We start from the raw sequence: 12,500 nt of genomic DNA on the forward strand, positions 1-12,500 counted from the left end.
GCTTCCTGTCTCGAGGTTGTTTTGTGTCCGCTGCTCGTTCAGCTGACAGTTTTAACTCTCTGTGTCAAAGTATTTTTTTTCATTAGATTTTTTGTATTATTTGGACAAACAGAAACAAGAGGTCTGTGGTTGTGTTCTGTGCTCTATGTTTGCTCAGGGGCTCGGTCAGCTCCTCCCTTAGTCCCTCCATCAGCTCCTCCCTCAGCTCCTCCCTCAGCCCCTCCCTTAGCCACTCCCTTTGCTCCTCCCTTAGCCACTCCCTCAGCTCCTCCCTCAGCCCCTCTCCCTTAGCCACTCCCTTAGCTCCTCCCTCAGCTCCTCCCTTAGCCACTCCCTCAGCCACTCCCTTAGCTCCTCCCTCAGCTCCTTCCTCAGCCCCTCCCTCAGCCCCTCCCTTAATCCCTCCCTTAATCCCTCCCTCAGCTCCTCCCTCAGGTCCTGCCTTAATCCCTCCCTTAATCCTTCCCTCAGCCCCTCCCTTAATCCCTCCCTTAGCCCCTCCCTCAGCTCCTCCCTCAGCTCCTCCCTCAGCCCCTCCCTCAGCTCCTCCCTCAGCTCCTCCCTCAGCCCCTCCCTTAGCCACTCCCTCAGACCCTCTCCCTTAGCCACTCCCTTAGCTCCTCCCTCAGCCCCTCCCTTAGCCACTCCCTTAGCTCCTCCCTCAGCCCCTCTCCCTTAGCCACTCCCTTAGCTCCTCCCTCAGCTCCTCCCTTAGCCACTCCCTCAGCTCCTCCCTCAGCTCCTCCCTTAGCCACTCCCTCAGCCACTCCCTTAGCTCCTCCCTCAGCTCCTTCCTCAGCCCCTCCCTCAGCTCCTCCCTTAATCCCTCCCTTAATCCTTCCCTCAGCCCCTCCCTTAATCCCTCCCTTAATCCCTCCCTCAGCTCCTCCCTCAGGTCCTGCCTTAATGCCTCCCTCAACTCCTCCTTTAGCCCCTCCCTTAGCCCCTCCCTCAGCTCCTCCCTCAGCTCCTCCCTCAGCTCCTCCCTCAGCCCCTCCCTCAGCTCCTCCCTCAGCCCCTCCCTCAGCTCCTCCCACCTGTCGTTGTTCAGACTGTGTGTTTCTCGTCAGCTGTTGGATATTATTTATGATCTTTGTCTTGTTGTCCCCGACTGTGAAAACGTCTGATAAAAACATCTTTATCTGCCACGAATACAGAATCTGTGGGCTCTTCTTCCTCTTCTATTTTCATTAGCTTTTCATTTCCCCAAAAAGAGTGCCGCTAAATGTCCGCTAAATGTCCGCTAAATGTCCTCAGGCCCTCAGGCCCCCAGGTCCTCAGGCCCCCAGGTCCTCAAGTCCTCAGGCCCCCAGGTCCTCAAGTCCTCAGGCCCTCAAGTCCTCAGGCCCCCAGGCCCTCAAGTCCTCAGGCCCTCAGGTCCTCAGGCCCCCAGGCCTCCGTTTCAGGGGCCACCTCTGGACAGAGCAGAGGATCTTGCCGAGCTGGGACCTGAACTGTCTGGTGGCCAGCGTGTAGAGGAGCGGGTCCACGGCGGCCTGCAGGCCGGTCAGCACCACGGCCGACGTCTCCAGCGCCACCAGCAGCTGCACGGGGAGTAACACCTGGTTATGGTTCCGCTTCATTATGATCTGCTGGAATTATTGAATATCAGATGCAGAGTTGATATCATCGAAACAGGAACGGTTTGGTTCTTTGAGATTTAACTGTAAACTGTGATGCTTTATGCAACAAAACCAAGTCATGTATAATAACGGGTTCTAGTGCTTCATCTGAAGCGCAGAGGAGTCACATTGCAGGTACATGTGTCGAGTGCATAGCCACCACACTCACGCTGTCCACGTCCGGCCCCGAGACCACGTCCATCAGCAGGATCACCGGCAGCGGCGCCCAGAGGAGTGTGAAGGCGACGATGATGTAGCCGAAGCGCAGCGCCAGCCGGCCCTCCGCCCGCTTCCTGCCCCGCGCCCGGGCCCCGGGCGTCAGGAGACACACTGCGCCCACGATCTCCGGTCCGGTCCGCGGGGGGGCACCGCTGGCCTCGGCCACCAGGAGCACCGTCCGGCGGGGCGGTGGGCCGGAGGAGCCCGGCGGAGCGGTGCGCGGGTCCAAGGAGGGCACGCTCGGCCACCCGCAGACCTGCTCCGACACCGTCGGCCTCAGCTGGACCCCCCGACTGAACACTTTCTTCCGGTGCCGCCTCACGACTTTGAATATCCGCACGTAGTGGACGACGATGACCGCCAGAGACAGCCCCCACAGCGGGACCAGCACGCAGGGTCCGAACGGGTCCAAGTACGGAAGGCGCGCGGCGCCGGGCTCCCCAAGGTGCGGACGGCACAGCGTGTAGAGGAGCGCCTTCTCAGAGAGAGTCAGAGAGACCAGAGCCAGGCCGGCGCCGCATGCCCAGATGGACGGGATCCAGAGCCGGACCCGCGCTCTCCTCCTCTCGGTCTGGAACGGGAACGCGATGGCCTGGAAGCGCTCCACGCTGATGCCGACCAGCGTGAGCAGCTGCACGCAGCCGCACAGTGCGTAGCTGAATTGCTGCAGGGCGCAGGCGGACACCGGCACCCGGCCGCCGCTCCCCGAGCGCAGCAGGGAGGCCAGCAGCAGCGGCGTGTCCACGGAGCACTTGAGGAGGTCACCGGCGGCCAAGCTGACCAGCAGCGCGTTGTTGAAGGTCTGCAGGCTCTTGGTCCTAAAGACGACCCAGCAGACCCACAGGTTCCCGGGAGAGCCCAACACCAACGTCAAGGTCAACACCGCGCAGTTGAAGACGAGCAACGCGGTGGCCGTGCCTGGCTCGTGGTGCGCGTTGGTCTGGTTCCAAAGAGCGCCGGCGTCCCTGATGCTGACCATGTCTTCCTCCTGCTGCAGGCTGGAGCTGCAGACGGCTCCCGGTGTGTATGTGTTTTATTCTGGGGGGTTCAGCCCTGATTGGCTGCCCGGTCGCGGTTGATTAGTCTGTAACCATGGGGACTCGCCCCGACCTTCACCCGACCTGCTGAGGAGATTACCCTTCTTCACCTTCCTCTTCCTCTTCAAGCATCACATCATGACGGCTGATGATGGATGCTCTGTGAAAATATACTTTCATAAGATGCACGATACTCTTTATTTATGTTGTTGTGACAGTGAGGAACATTTAACTGATCCTGAACCAGTCTCAGTCTAGTCCTGGTCCTCTTTAGACCTCAGTGTAGTCATAGTCCTCTATAGACCTCAGTCTAGTCCTGGTCCTCTACAGACCTCAGTGTAGTCCTGGTCCTCTATAGACCTCAGTCTAGTCCTGGTCCTCTACAGACCTCAGTGTAGTCCTGGTCCTCTATAGACCTCAGTCTAGTCCTGGTCCTCTATATACCTCAGTCTAGTCCTGGTCCTCTATAGACCTCAGTCTAGTCCTGGTCCTCTATAGACCTCAGTGTAGTCCTGGTCCTCTATAGACCTCAGTCTAGTCCTGGTCCTCTATAGACCTCAGTCTAGTCCTGGTCCTCTGCAGACCTCAGTGTAGTCCTGGTCCTCTACAGACCTCAGTGTAGTCCTGGTCCTCTACAGACCTCAGTGTAGTCCTGGTCCTCTATAGACCTCAGTGTAGTCCTGGTCCTCTATAGACCTCAGTCTAGTCCTGGTCCTCTATAGACCTCAGTCTAGTCCTGGTCCTCTATATACCTCAGTCTAGTCCTGGTCCTCTATAGACCTCAGTCTAGTCCTGGTCCTCTATAGACCTCAGTCTAGTCCTGGTCCTCTATAGACCTCAGTCTAGTCCTGGTCCTCTATAGACCTCAGTGTAGTCCTGGTCCTCTATAGACCTCAGTCTAGTCCTGGTCCTCTATAGACCTCAGTGTAGTCCTGTACCGGTCCTCAAAAGCACATGAAGGCCTGAGATCAGAAGCAGAGTCTCCGTGAGCAGGCAGTCATGTCGTCTCCTTTCCTGGGCCTCGTGCCTTGATTGTCTGGAAGACAAAGAGACAGAAACAGAGGCAGTATTCTTGCTCCAATAAATATGTATCTATATATTTATCTAAAACATCTCTCTGAATGCTTGCCTTACAGAGTTTTTAGAAACGATCCTGTGTTATCAGGAAATGACACATCGTACCTAAAAAAACTACAAGCATATCAGGACACATCTGTCCAGCACAACCTGTACAAGGTCAAAGTCAACTTCTCTCTAAATCACCTGTTTACGGAATTATCAGCACAATCTGGTGCAACACATCAAGTTATCAGCACAATCTGGTGCAACACACAAGATCAAATTTACAAGACTACAAGTGTACCAGGACATGCCTGTCCAGCACCCTAAAGTTGGAGGTCAAAGTTGCGGCCCCTCCAATTGTCTGTTCCATCACAAAATGCATTCTCACCCGGTGGAATTATTTTTCCCAACTCAGGATTGGAGCGGAAATCTGGAACACCGTCTGAGGACAGCCTCTCACCTTCTGGGAGGAATCACCTATCTAGTGCTGCACTTCTGTTGTCCAATGGAGTCCAGACTACACGTCCCATCCCATCCTCGTCACCAATTGTAGAGAACCTCATCAATCTCCTTTAGAGAAAACAAATGGTGTGAAACACTTAGATGTCTTTCAGCATTTATTATCAGAAACTTGAAATAATTGAATTTAATGGGCACAGTTCGTCACCACAGAAGGTTCAGAGGTTTGACCTCGAAAAATAGTTCAACATGAGTTTTATACATCAAAAATTATTAAAAATTATTGAAATGTTTCAGTGTCCTCCTTCTTCCCACCAGATACACCTTATGCTGTCTGGAAGATGCTGTCTGGCCCTGAGGGTAAGAGACAAGAGTGAGAGACAAGAGTGAGAGACAAGAGTGAGAGGCAAGAGTAAGAGACAAGAGTGAGAGGCAAGAGTGAGAGACAAGAGTGAGAGCAAGAGTGAGAGACAAGAGTGAGAGCAAGAGTGAGAGACAAGAGTAAGAGACAAGAGTGAGAGATAAGAGTGAGAGACAAGAGTAAGAGACAAGAGTGAGAGACAAGAGTGAGAGACAAGAGTGAGAGACAAGAGTAAGAGACACCAGTAAGAGACAAGAATGAGGTACAAGAGTGAGAGACAAGAGTGAGAGACAAGAGTAAGAGACAAGAGTGAGAGACACCAGTAAGAGACAAGAATAAGGTACAAGAGTGAGAGACAAGAGTGAGAGACACCAGTAAGAGACAAGAATGAGAGACAAGAGTGAGAGACAAGAGTAAGAGACAAGAGTGAGAGACAAGAGTGAGAGGCAAGAGTGAGAGACAAGAATGAGAGACAAGAGTGAGAGACAATAATAAGAGGCAAGAGTAAGAGACAAGAGTGAGAGCAAGAGTGAGAGACAAGAGTAAGAGACAAGAGTGAGAGACAATAGTGAGAGACAAGAGTGAGAGGCAAGAGTGAGAGGCAAGAGTGAGAGACAAGAGTAAGAGACAAGAGTGAGAGCAAGAGTAAGAGACAAGAGTGAGAGACAAGAGTGAGAGCAAGAGTGAGAGACAAGAGTAAGAGACAAGAGTGAGAGACAATAGTGAGAGACAAGAGTGAGAGGCAAGAGTGAGAGGCAAGAGTGAGAGACAAGAGTAAGAGACAAGAGTGAGAGCAAGAGTGAGAGACAAGAGTGAGAGATAAGAGTGAGAGACAAGAGTAAGAGACAAGAGTGAGAGACAAGAGTGAGAGCAAGAGTAAGAGACAAGAGTGAGAGCAAGAGTAAGAGACAAGAGTGAGAGACAAGAGTAAGAGACAAGAGTGAGAGCAAGAGTAAGAGCAAGAGTGAGAGACAAGAGTGAGAGACAAGAGTAAGAGACAAGAGTGAGAGACAAGAGTGAGAGGCAAGAGTGAGAGGCAAGAGTGAGAGACAAGAGTGAGAGCAAGAGTGAGAGACAAGAGTAAGAGACAAGAGTGAGAGACAAGAGTGAGAGCAAGAGTAAGAGACAAGAGTGAGAGCAAGAGTAAGAGACAAGAGTGAGAGACAAGAGTAAGAGACAAGAGTGAGAGCAATAGTAAGAGCAAGAGTGAGAGACAAGAGTGAGAGACAAGAGTAAGAGACAAGAGTGAGAGACAAGAGTAAGAGACAAGAGTAAGAGCAAGAGTGAGAGACAAGAGTAAGAGACAAGAGTGAGAGACAAGAGTGAGAGCAAGAGTCAGAGACAAGAGTAAGAGACAAGAGTAAGAGACAAGAATAAGAGACAAGAGTGAGAGACAAGAGTGAGAGACAAGAGTGAGAGCAAGAGTCAGAGACAAGAGTAAGAGACAAGAGTGAGAGACAAGAGTAAGAGACAAGAATGAGAGACAAGAGTGAGAGACAAGAGTGAGAGACAAGAATAAGAGACAAGAGTAAGAGCAAGAGTGAGAGACAAGAGTGAGAGACAAGAGTAAGAGCAAGAGTGAGAGACAAGAGTAAGAGACAAGAGTGAGAGACAAGAGTGAGAGCAAGAGTCAGAGACAAGAGTGAGAGACAAGAGTAAGAGACAAGAATAAGAGACAAGAGTGAGAGACAAGAGTGAGAGACAAGAGTGAGAGCAAGAGTCAGAGACAAGAGTAAGAGACAAGAGTGAGAGACAAGAGTAAGAGACAAGAATAAGAGACAAGAGTGAGAGACAAGAGTGAGAGACAAGAATAAGAGACAAGAGTAAGAGCAAGAGTGAGAGACAAGAGTGAGAGACAAGAATAAGAGACAAGAGTAAGAGACAAGAGTAAGAGACAAGAGTGAGAGCAAGAGTAAGAGCAAGAGTGAGAGACAAGAGTGAGAGACAAGAGTAAGAGACAAGAGTGAGAGACAAGAGTAAGAGACAAGAGTAAGAGCAAGAGTGAGAGACAAGAGTAAGAGACAAGAGTGAGAGACAAGAGTAAGAGACAAGAGTGAGAGACAAGAGTGAGAGCAAGAGTCAGAGACAAGAGTCAGAGACAAGAGTAAGAGACAAGAATAAGAGACAAGAGTGAGAGACAAGAGTGAGAGACAAGAGTGAGAGCAAGAGTCAGAGACAAGAGTAAGAGACAAGAGTGAGAGACAAGAGTAAGAGACAAGAATAAGAGACAAGAGTGAGAGACAAGAGTGAGAGACAAGAATAAGAGACAAGAGTAAGAGCAAGAGTGAGAGACAAGAGTGAGAGACAAGAGTGAGAGACAAGAGTAAGAGACAAGAGTGAGAGACAAGAGTAAGAGACAAGAGTAAGAGCAAGAGTGAGAGACAAGAGTAAGAGACAAGAGTGAGAGACAAGAGTGAGAGCAAGAGTCAGAGACAAGAGTGAGAGACAAGAGTAAGAGACAAGAATAAGAGACAAGAGTGAGAGACAAGAGTGAGAGACAAGAGTGAGAGCAAGAGTCAGAGACAAGAGTAAGAGACAAGAGTGAGAGACAAGAGTAAGAGACAAGAATAAGAGACAAGAGTGAGAGACAAGAGTGAGAGACAAGAATAAGAGACAAGAGTAAGAGCAAGAGTGAGAGACAAGAGTGAGAGCAAGAGTGAGAGACAAGAATAAGAGACAAGAGTAAGAGACAAGAGTGAGAGACAAGAGTGAGAGACAAGAGTAAGAGACAAGAGTAAGAGACAAGAGTGAGAGACAAGAGTCAGAGACAAGAGTAAGAGACAAGAGTGAGAGCAAGAGTAAGAGACAAGAATAAGAGACAAGAGTGAGAGACAAGAGTGAGAGACAAGAATAAGAGACAAGAGTAAGAGACAAGAGTGAGAGCAAGAGTAAGAGACAAGAATAAGAGACAAGAGTGAGAGACAAGAGTAAGAGACAAGAGTCAGAGACAAGAGTAAGAGACAAGAGTGAGAGCAAGAGTGAGAGACAAGAGTGAGAGCAAGAGTGAGAGACAAGAGTGAGAGACAAGAGTCAGAGACAAGAGTAAGAGACAAGAGTAAGAGACAAGAGTAAGAGACAAGAGTAAGAGCACAGAGAAGGAAACAAAAGGAAAGGAACCCAAACAAAGAGATGGTGCCGATCAGACTGGGTCTAGATGAACTTGACCCAGTCAAACACATTCATGAATAAAGCACTTTAATACATTTCCATCACAGGAACGACTTACATTTCTTATATTCTTATATCTTATATTCATGAGACGTTGGAGTCTCTTCGCTGAGGGTTTATGACTTCATGGCCTCCTCTTTTTTACACGTTAACTTGTTCATAAGGCGACTCCACGGTGCTGCTGGAGCAGCAGGAAGGTTCAGCGTCACATGACGTATTAATGCTGTGCAGGTATGAAGTATTGAACGTTATGGAATCGCTTTGCTCTGTAGAAAAGAGCGAGAGCACCCTCTGCTGGCCATAGCTGCAAATAACACGTTGACTCCTGTTTGGTAAATATTCTGTTAAGCTGCACACGTGTGTTTCTATGGACACTAGTTTATTAGAGCAGTGTGTGTGTGTGTGTGTGTGTGTGTGTGTGTGTGTGTGTGTGTGTGTGTGTGTGTCTCCTTCCCGTTGTCTTGGGGTCAAAACGACCAATCAACACACATACATACACACTCGTACACACCCAAGACAACGGGAGGGTTCAGAAGACCTTAACGTCAACTGTGACGCCTCATATTCCTAAAATAACTCTGGAATATGTTTGCCGCAAAGTGAGAATAGAGTCTTGTCGTGGAAAACCTCCTCAGGTTGGGTTTTCCTTTAGTTATGAAAATAAGATACTAATCTATATATATAATAGGGTATCCATGAGCATATTTAACATATAAGTGCTGAAACAATAATCATCAACATTATCTGGTTTCAGCTTCTCAAATGTCATGATTGCTCAACATATTTTTGATAATTACATTCATTCTAGTGCAATAATTATATTCATATTAGTTAAATAATTACATTAATACAATATATTGAGTGTATATTTGGGGTTTGGTGGGTTTGTGGTTACCCCACTAGAGAGCTTGTAGTACTTTTTCCCATGACCTCTCATCCCTTCATCCCCTCATCCCCTCATCCCTTCATCCCCTCGTTCCCTCATCCCTTCATCCCCTCATCCCCTCATCCCCTCATCCCCTCATCCCTTCATCCCCTCATCCCTTCCTCCCTCGACTCCTTTCCACTTCCTAAATCTCCCCATTTGTTCCGTGTCCCAACAAATCATTTGAAGGTCACATCACAGCTGGTCTTCGTTAGTGAAATGATAATTAGGTTATTAGTAAAATGATTGCTGCAGAACTTTGCATGAGCTGCAGCTCAACAGACACCAGCCTGAAGAGAGGAGTTCACCATCAGTGACCTTGTTATGTTCTCCTAGTGATGTTCTCCTAGTTATGTTCTCCTAGTTATGTTCTCCTTGTTATGTTCTCCTAGTTATGTTCTCCTAGTTATGTTCTCCTAGTTATGTTCTCCTTGTTATGCTCTCTTAGTTATGTTCTCCTTGTTATGTTCTCCTAGTTATGTTCTCCTTGTTTTGTTCTCCTAGTTATGTTCTCCTAGTTATGTTCTCCTTGTTATGTTCTCCTAGTTATGTTCTCCTTGTTATGTTCTCCTAGTTATGTTCTCCTAGTTATGTTCTCCTTGTTATGCTCTCTTAGTTATGTTCTCCTTGTTATGTTCTCCTAGTTATGTTCTCCTTGTTTTGTTCTCCTAGTTATGTTCTCCTAGTTATGTTCTCCTAGTTATGTTCTCCTTGTTATGCTCTCTTAGTTATGTTCTCCTTGTTATGTTCTCCTAGTTATGTTCTCCTTGTTTTGTTCTCCTAGTTATGTTCTCCTAGTTGTGTTCTCCTTGTTTTGTTCTCCTAGTTGTGTTCTCCTTGTTTTGTTCTCCTAGTTATGTTCTCCTTGTTATGCTCTCCTAGTTATGTTCTCCTAGTTATGTTCTCCTTGTTATGTTCTCCTAGTTATGTTCTCCTTGTTATGTTCTCCTAGTTATGTTCTCCTAGTTATGTTCTCCTTGTTATGTTCTCCTTGATATGTTCTCCTAGTTATGTTCTCCTTGTTATGTTCTCCTAGTTATGTTCTCCTAGTTATGTTCTCCTTGTTATGTTCTCCTAGTTATGTTCTCCTTGTTATGTTCTCCTAGTTATGTTCTCCTAGTTATGTTCTCCTTGTTATGTTCTCCTTGATATGTTCTCCTAGTTATGTTCTCCTTGTTATGTTCTCCTAGTTATGTTCTCCTTGATATGTTCTCCTAGTTATGTTCTCCTAGTTATGTTCTCCTTGTTTTGTTCTCCTTGTTTTGTTCTCCTAGTGATGTTCTCCTAGTTATGTTCTCCTAGTTATGTTCTCCTTGTTTTGTTCTCCTAGTTATGTTCTCCTAGTTATGTTCTCCTAGTGATGTTCTCCTAGTTATGTTCTCCTTGTTATGTTCTCCTAGTTATGTTCTCCTAGTTATGTTCTCCTTGTTATGCTCTCTTAGTTATGTTCTCCTTGTTATGTTCTCCTAGTTATGTTCTCCTTGTTTTGTTCTCCTAGTTATGTTCTCCTAGTTATGTTCTCCTAGTTATGTTCTCCTAGTTATGTTCTCCTTGTTATGCTCTCTTAGTTATGTTCTCCTTGTTATGTTCTCCTAGTTATGTTCTCCTTGTTTTGTTCTCCTAGTTATGTTCTCCTAGTTGTGTTCTCCTTGTTTTGTTCTCCTAGTTGTGTTCTCCTTGTTTTGTTCTCCTAGTTATGTTCTCCTTGTTATGCTCTCCTAGTTATGTTCTCCTAGTTATGTTCTCCTTGTTATGTTCTCCTAGTTATGTTCTCCTAGTTATGTTCTCCTTGTTATGTTCTCCTAGTTATGTTCTCCTAGTTATGTTCTCCTTGTTATGTTCTCCTTGATATGTTCTCCTAGTTATGTTCTCCTTGTTATGTTCTCCTAGTTATGTTCTCCTAGTTATGTTCTCCTTGTTATGTTCTCCTTGATATGTTCTCCTAGTTATGTTCTCCTTGTTATGTTCTCCTAGTTATGTTCTCCTAGTTATGTTCTCCTTGTTATGTTCTCCTAGTTATGTTCTCCTTGTTATGTTCTCCTAGTTATGTTCTCCTAGTTATGTTCTCCTTGTTATGTTCTCCTTGATATGTTCTCCTAGTTATGTTCTCCTTGTTATGTTCTCCTTGATATGTTCTCCTAGTTATGTTCTCCTAGTTATGTTCTCCTTGTTTTGTTCTCCTTGTTTTGTTCTCCTAGTGATGTTCTCCTAGTTATGTTCTCCTAGTTATGTTCTCCTTGTTTTGTTCTCCTAGTTATGTTCTCCTAGTTATGTTCTCCTAGTGATGTTCTCCTAGTTATGTTCTCCTTGTTATGTTCTCCTAGTTATGTTCTCCTAGTTATGTTCTCCTTGTTATGTTCTCCTAGTTATGTTCTCCTTGTTATGTTCTCCTAGTTATGTTCTCCTTGTTATGTTCTCCTAGTTATGTTCTCCTAGTTATGTTCTCCTAGTGATGTTCTCCTAGTTATGTTCTCCTTGTTATGTTCTCCTAGTGATGTTCTCCTAGTTATGTTCTCCTTGTTATGTTCTCCTAGTGATGTTCTCCTAGTTATGTTCTCCTAGTTATGTTCTCCTTGTTATGTTCTCCTAGTTAAGACTTTTGTTCTCTTCATTCCATTCATTTTGTTTATTTTATGGTTTATGTATTTATTTTCTGTTGTGTCATTTACTGTACATTATATTGTACACTGTGCCTCTATTTATAGTTATATTTATAGTATTATATTATATAGTATATTTATGTAATCACACGTGATTACATCCATAAATATCCACCAACTGGCGTTGCATCATTTCATATCAGCTGGAAGATATGAAAGAAAAACGTTTTGTTTTTAGAAGAAAATCAAGTTTGCATGAGAGCACGGCACCAAAACGACCGCTGAAATCCAACGTTTACAATGAAACCCCACTTGAACCAATAGGAGCTTCATGTCCTGACTGACAGGCTACATTACCCAACCAGAAGCTACGTTGAAGTTCAGGCTCAGCCTCTATTTTCTTACATGGCTCATACAGCTCAGATGACAGGCGTTTCGGACAGCCAATGAAATTGCCTAAAAAACGGGACTAAACAAGAGGGGGGCAAATAATCCCAACAGGCTTCAGCTTCACCAGAACAGACTTCTGCTCATAGATCCTCAGTGTGTCATTGAAATAGCATAAAAATGCATTTATACTTCATTTTCTCTGTATCAGCAATACTGGTAGTATATATGAATAGTAGCTCTATAAGTTTGCAAGACTATAAGCCTTTTTAATAGTATATATATATATATCATGAATATTTTCAGTCTTAAAATGAAAAAAAACCTAGACATTTCAATAGAAAAACATGTGTAAAATATTAATTTTATGTGATATTGTTATCTGCTTTTTACTTAGACTAGAAAAGGCTTCAGGCTATGGTCCCATTGTGTTTTCCAGTCCATAAGTCACATTTATAGTCATCTACAGGCATCTATTTACAAAGAAATGTTCTCTGTTTGATCTCAGAGGTACATGTTGTACTTTACTGAGTAAAAGTACATCTCAGAGGTACATATTGTACTTTATACTGTACTTCATCTCAGAGGTAGATGTTGTACTTTATACTCTACTTCATCTCAGAGGTACATATTGTACTTTTTACTGTACTTTATCTCAGA

At 45.6% G+C, this 12,500-nt stretch overlaps 1 protein-coding gene across 1 annotated transcript; it reads right to left on the minus strand.

The window, feature by feature from the left end:
* Positions 1-1,373: 1,373 nt before the first annotated feature.
* On the minus strand, positions 1,374-2,820 carry LOC306743837 (D(4) dopamine receptor-like; the record flags this gene model as incomplete). Its single annotated transcript, XM_079226401.1, has 2 exons — positions 1,374-1,544; positions 1,792-2,820. 2 exons carry the CDS (start codon positions 2,818-2,820, stop codon positions 1,374-1,376), a joined length of 1,200 nt encoding a protein of 399 aa, XP_079082527.1.
* Positions 2,821-12,500: the final 9,680 nt, after the last annotated feature.

The sequence above is a fragment of the Taurulus bubalis genome (assembly GCF_910589615.1).
Source record: "Taurulus bubalis genome assembly, chromosome: 11".
Classification (NCBI taxonomy): Eukaryota; Metazoa; Chordata; class Actinopteri; order Perciformes; family Cottidae; genus Taurulus; species Taurulus bubalis.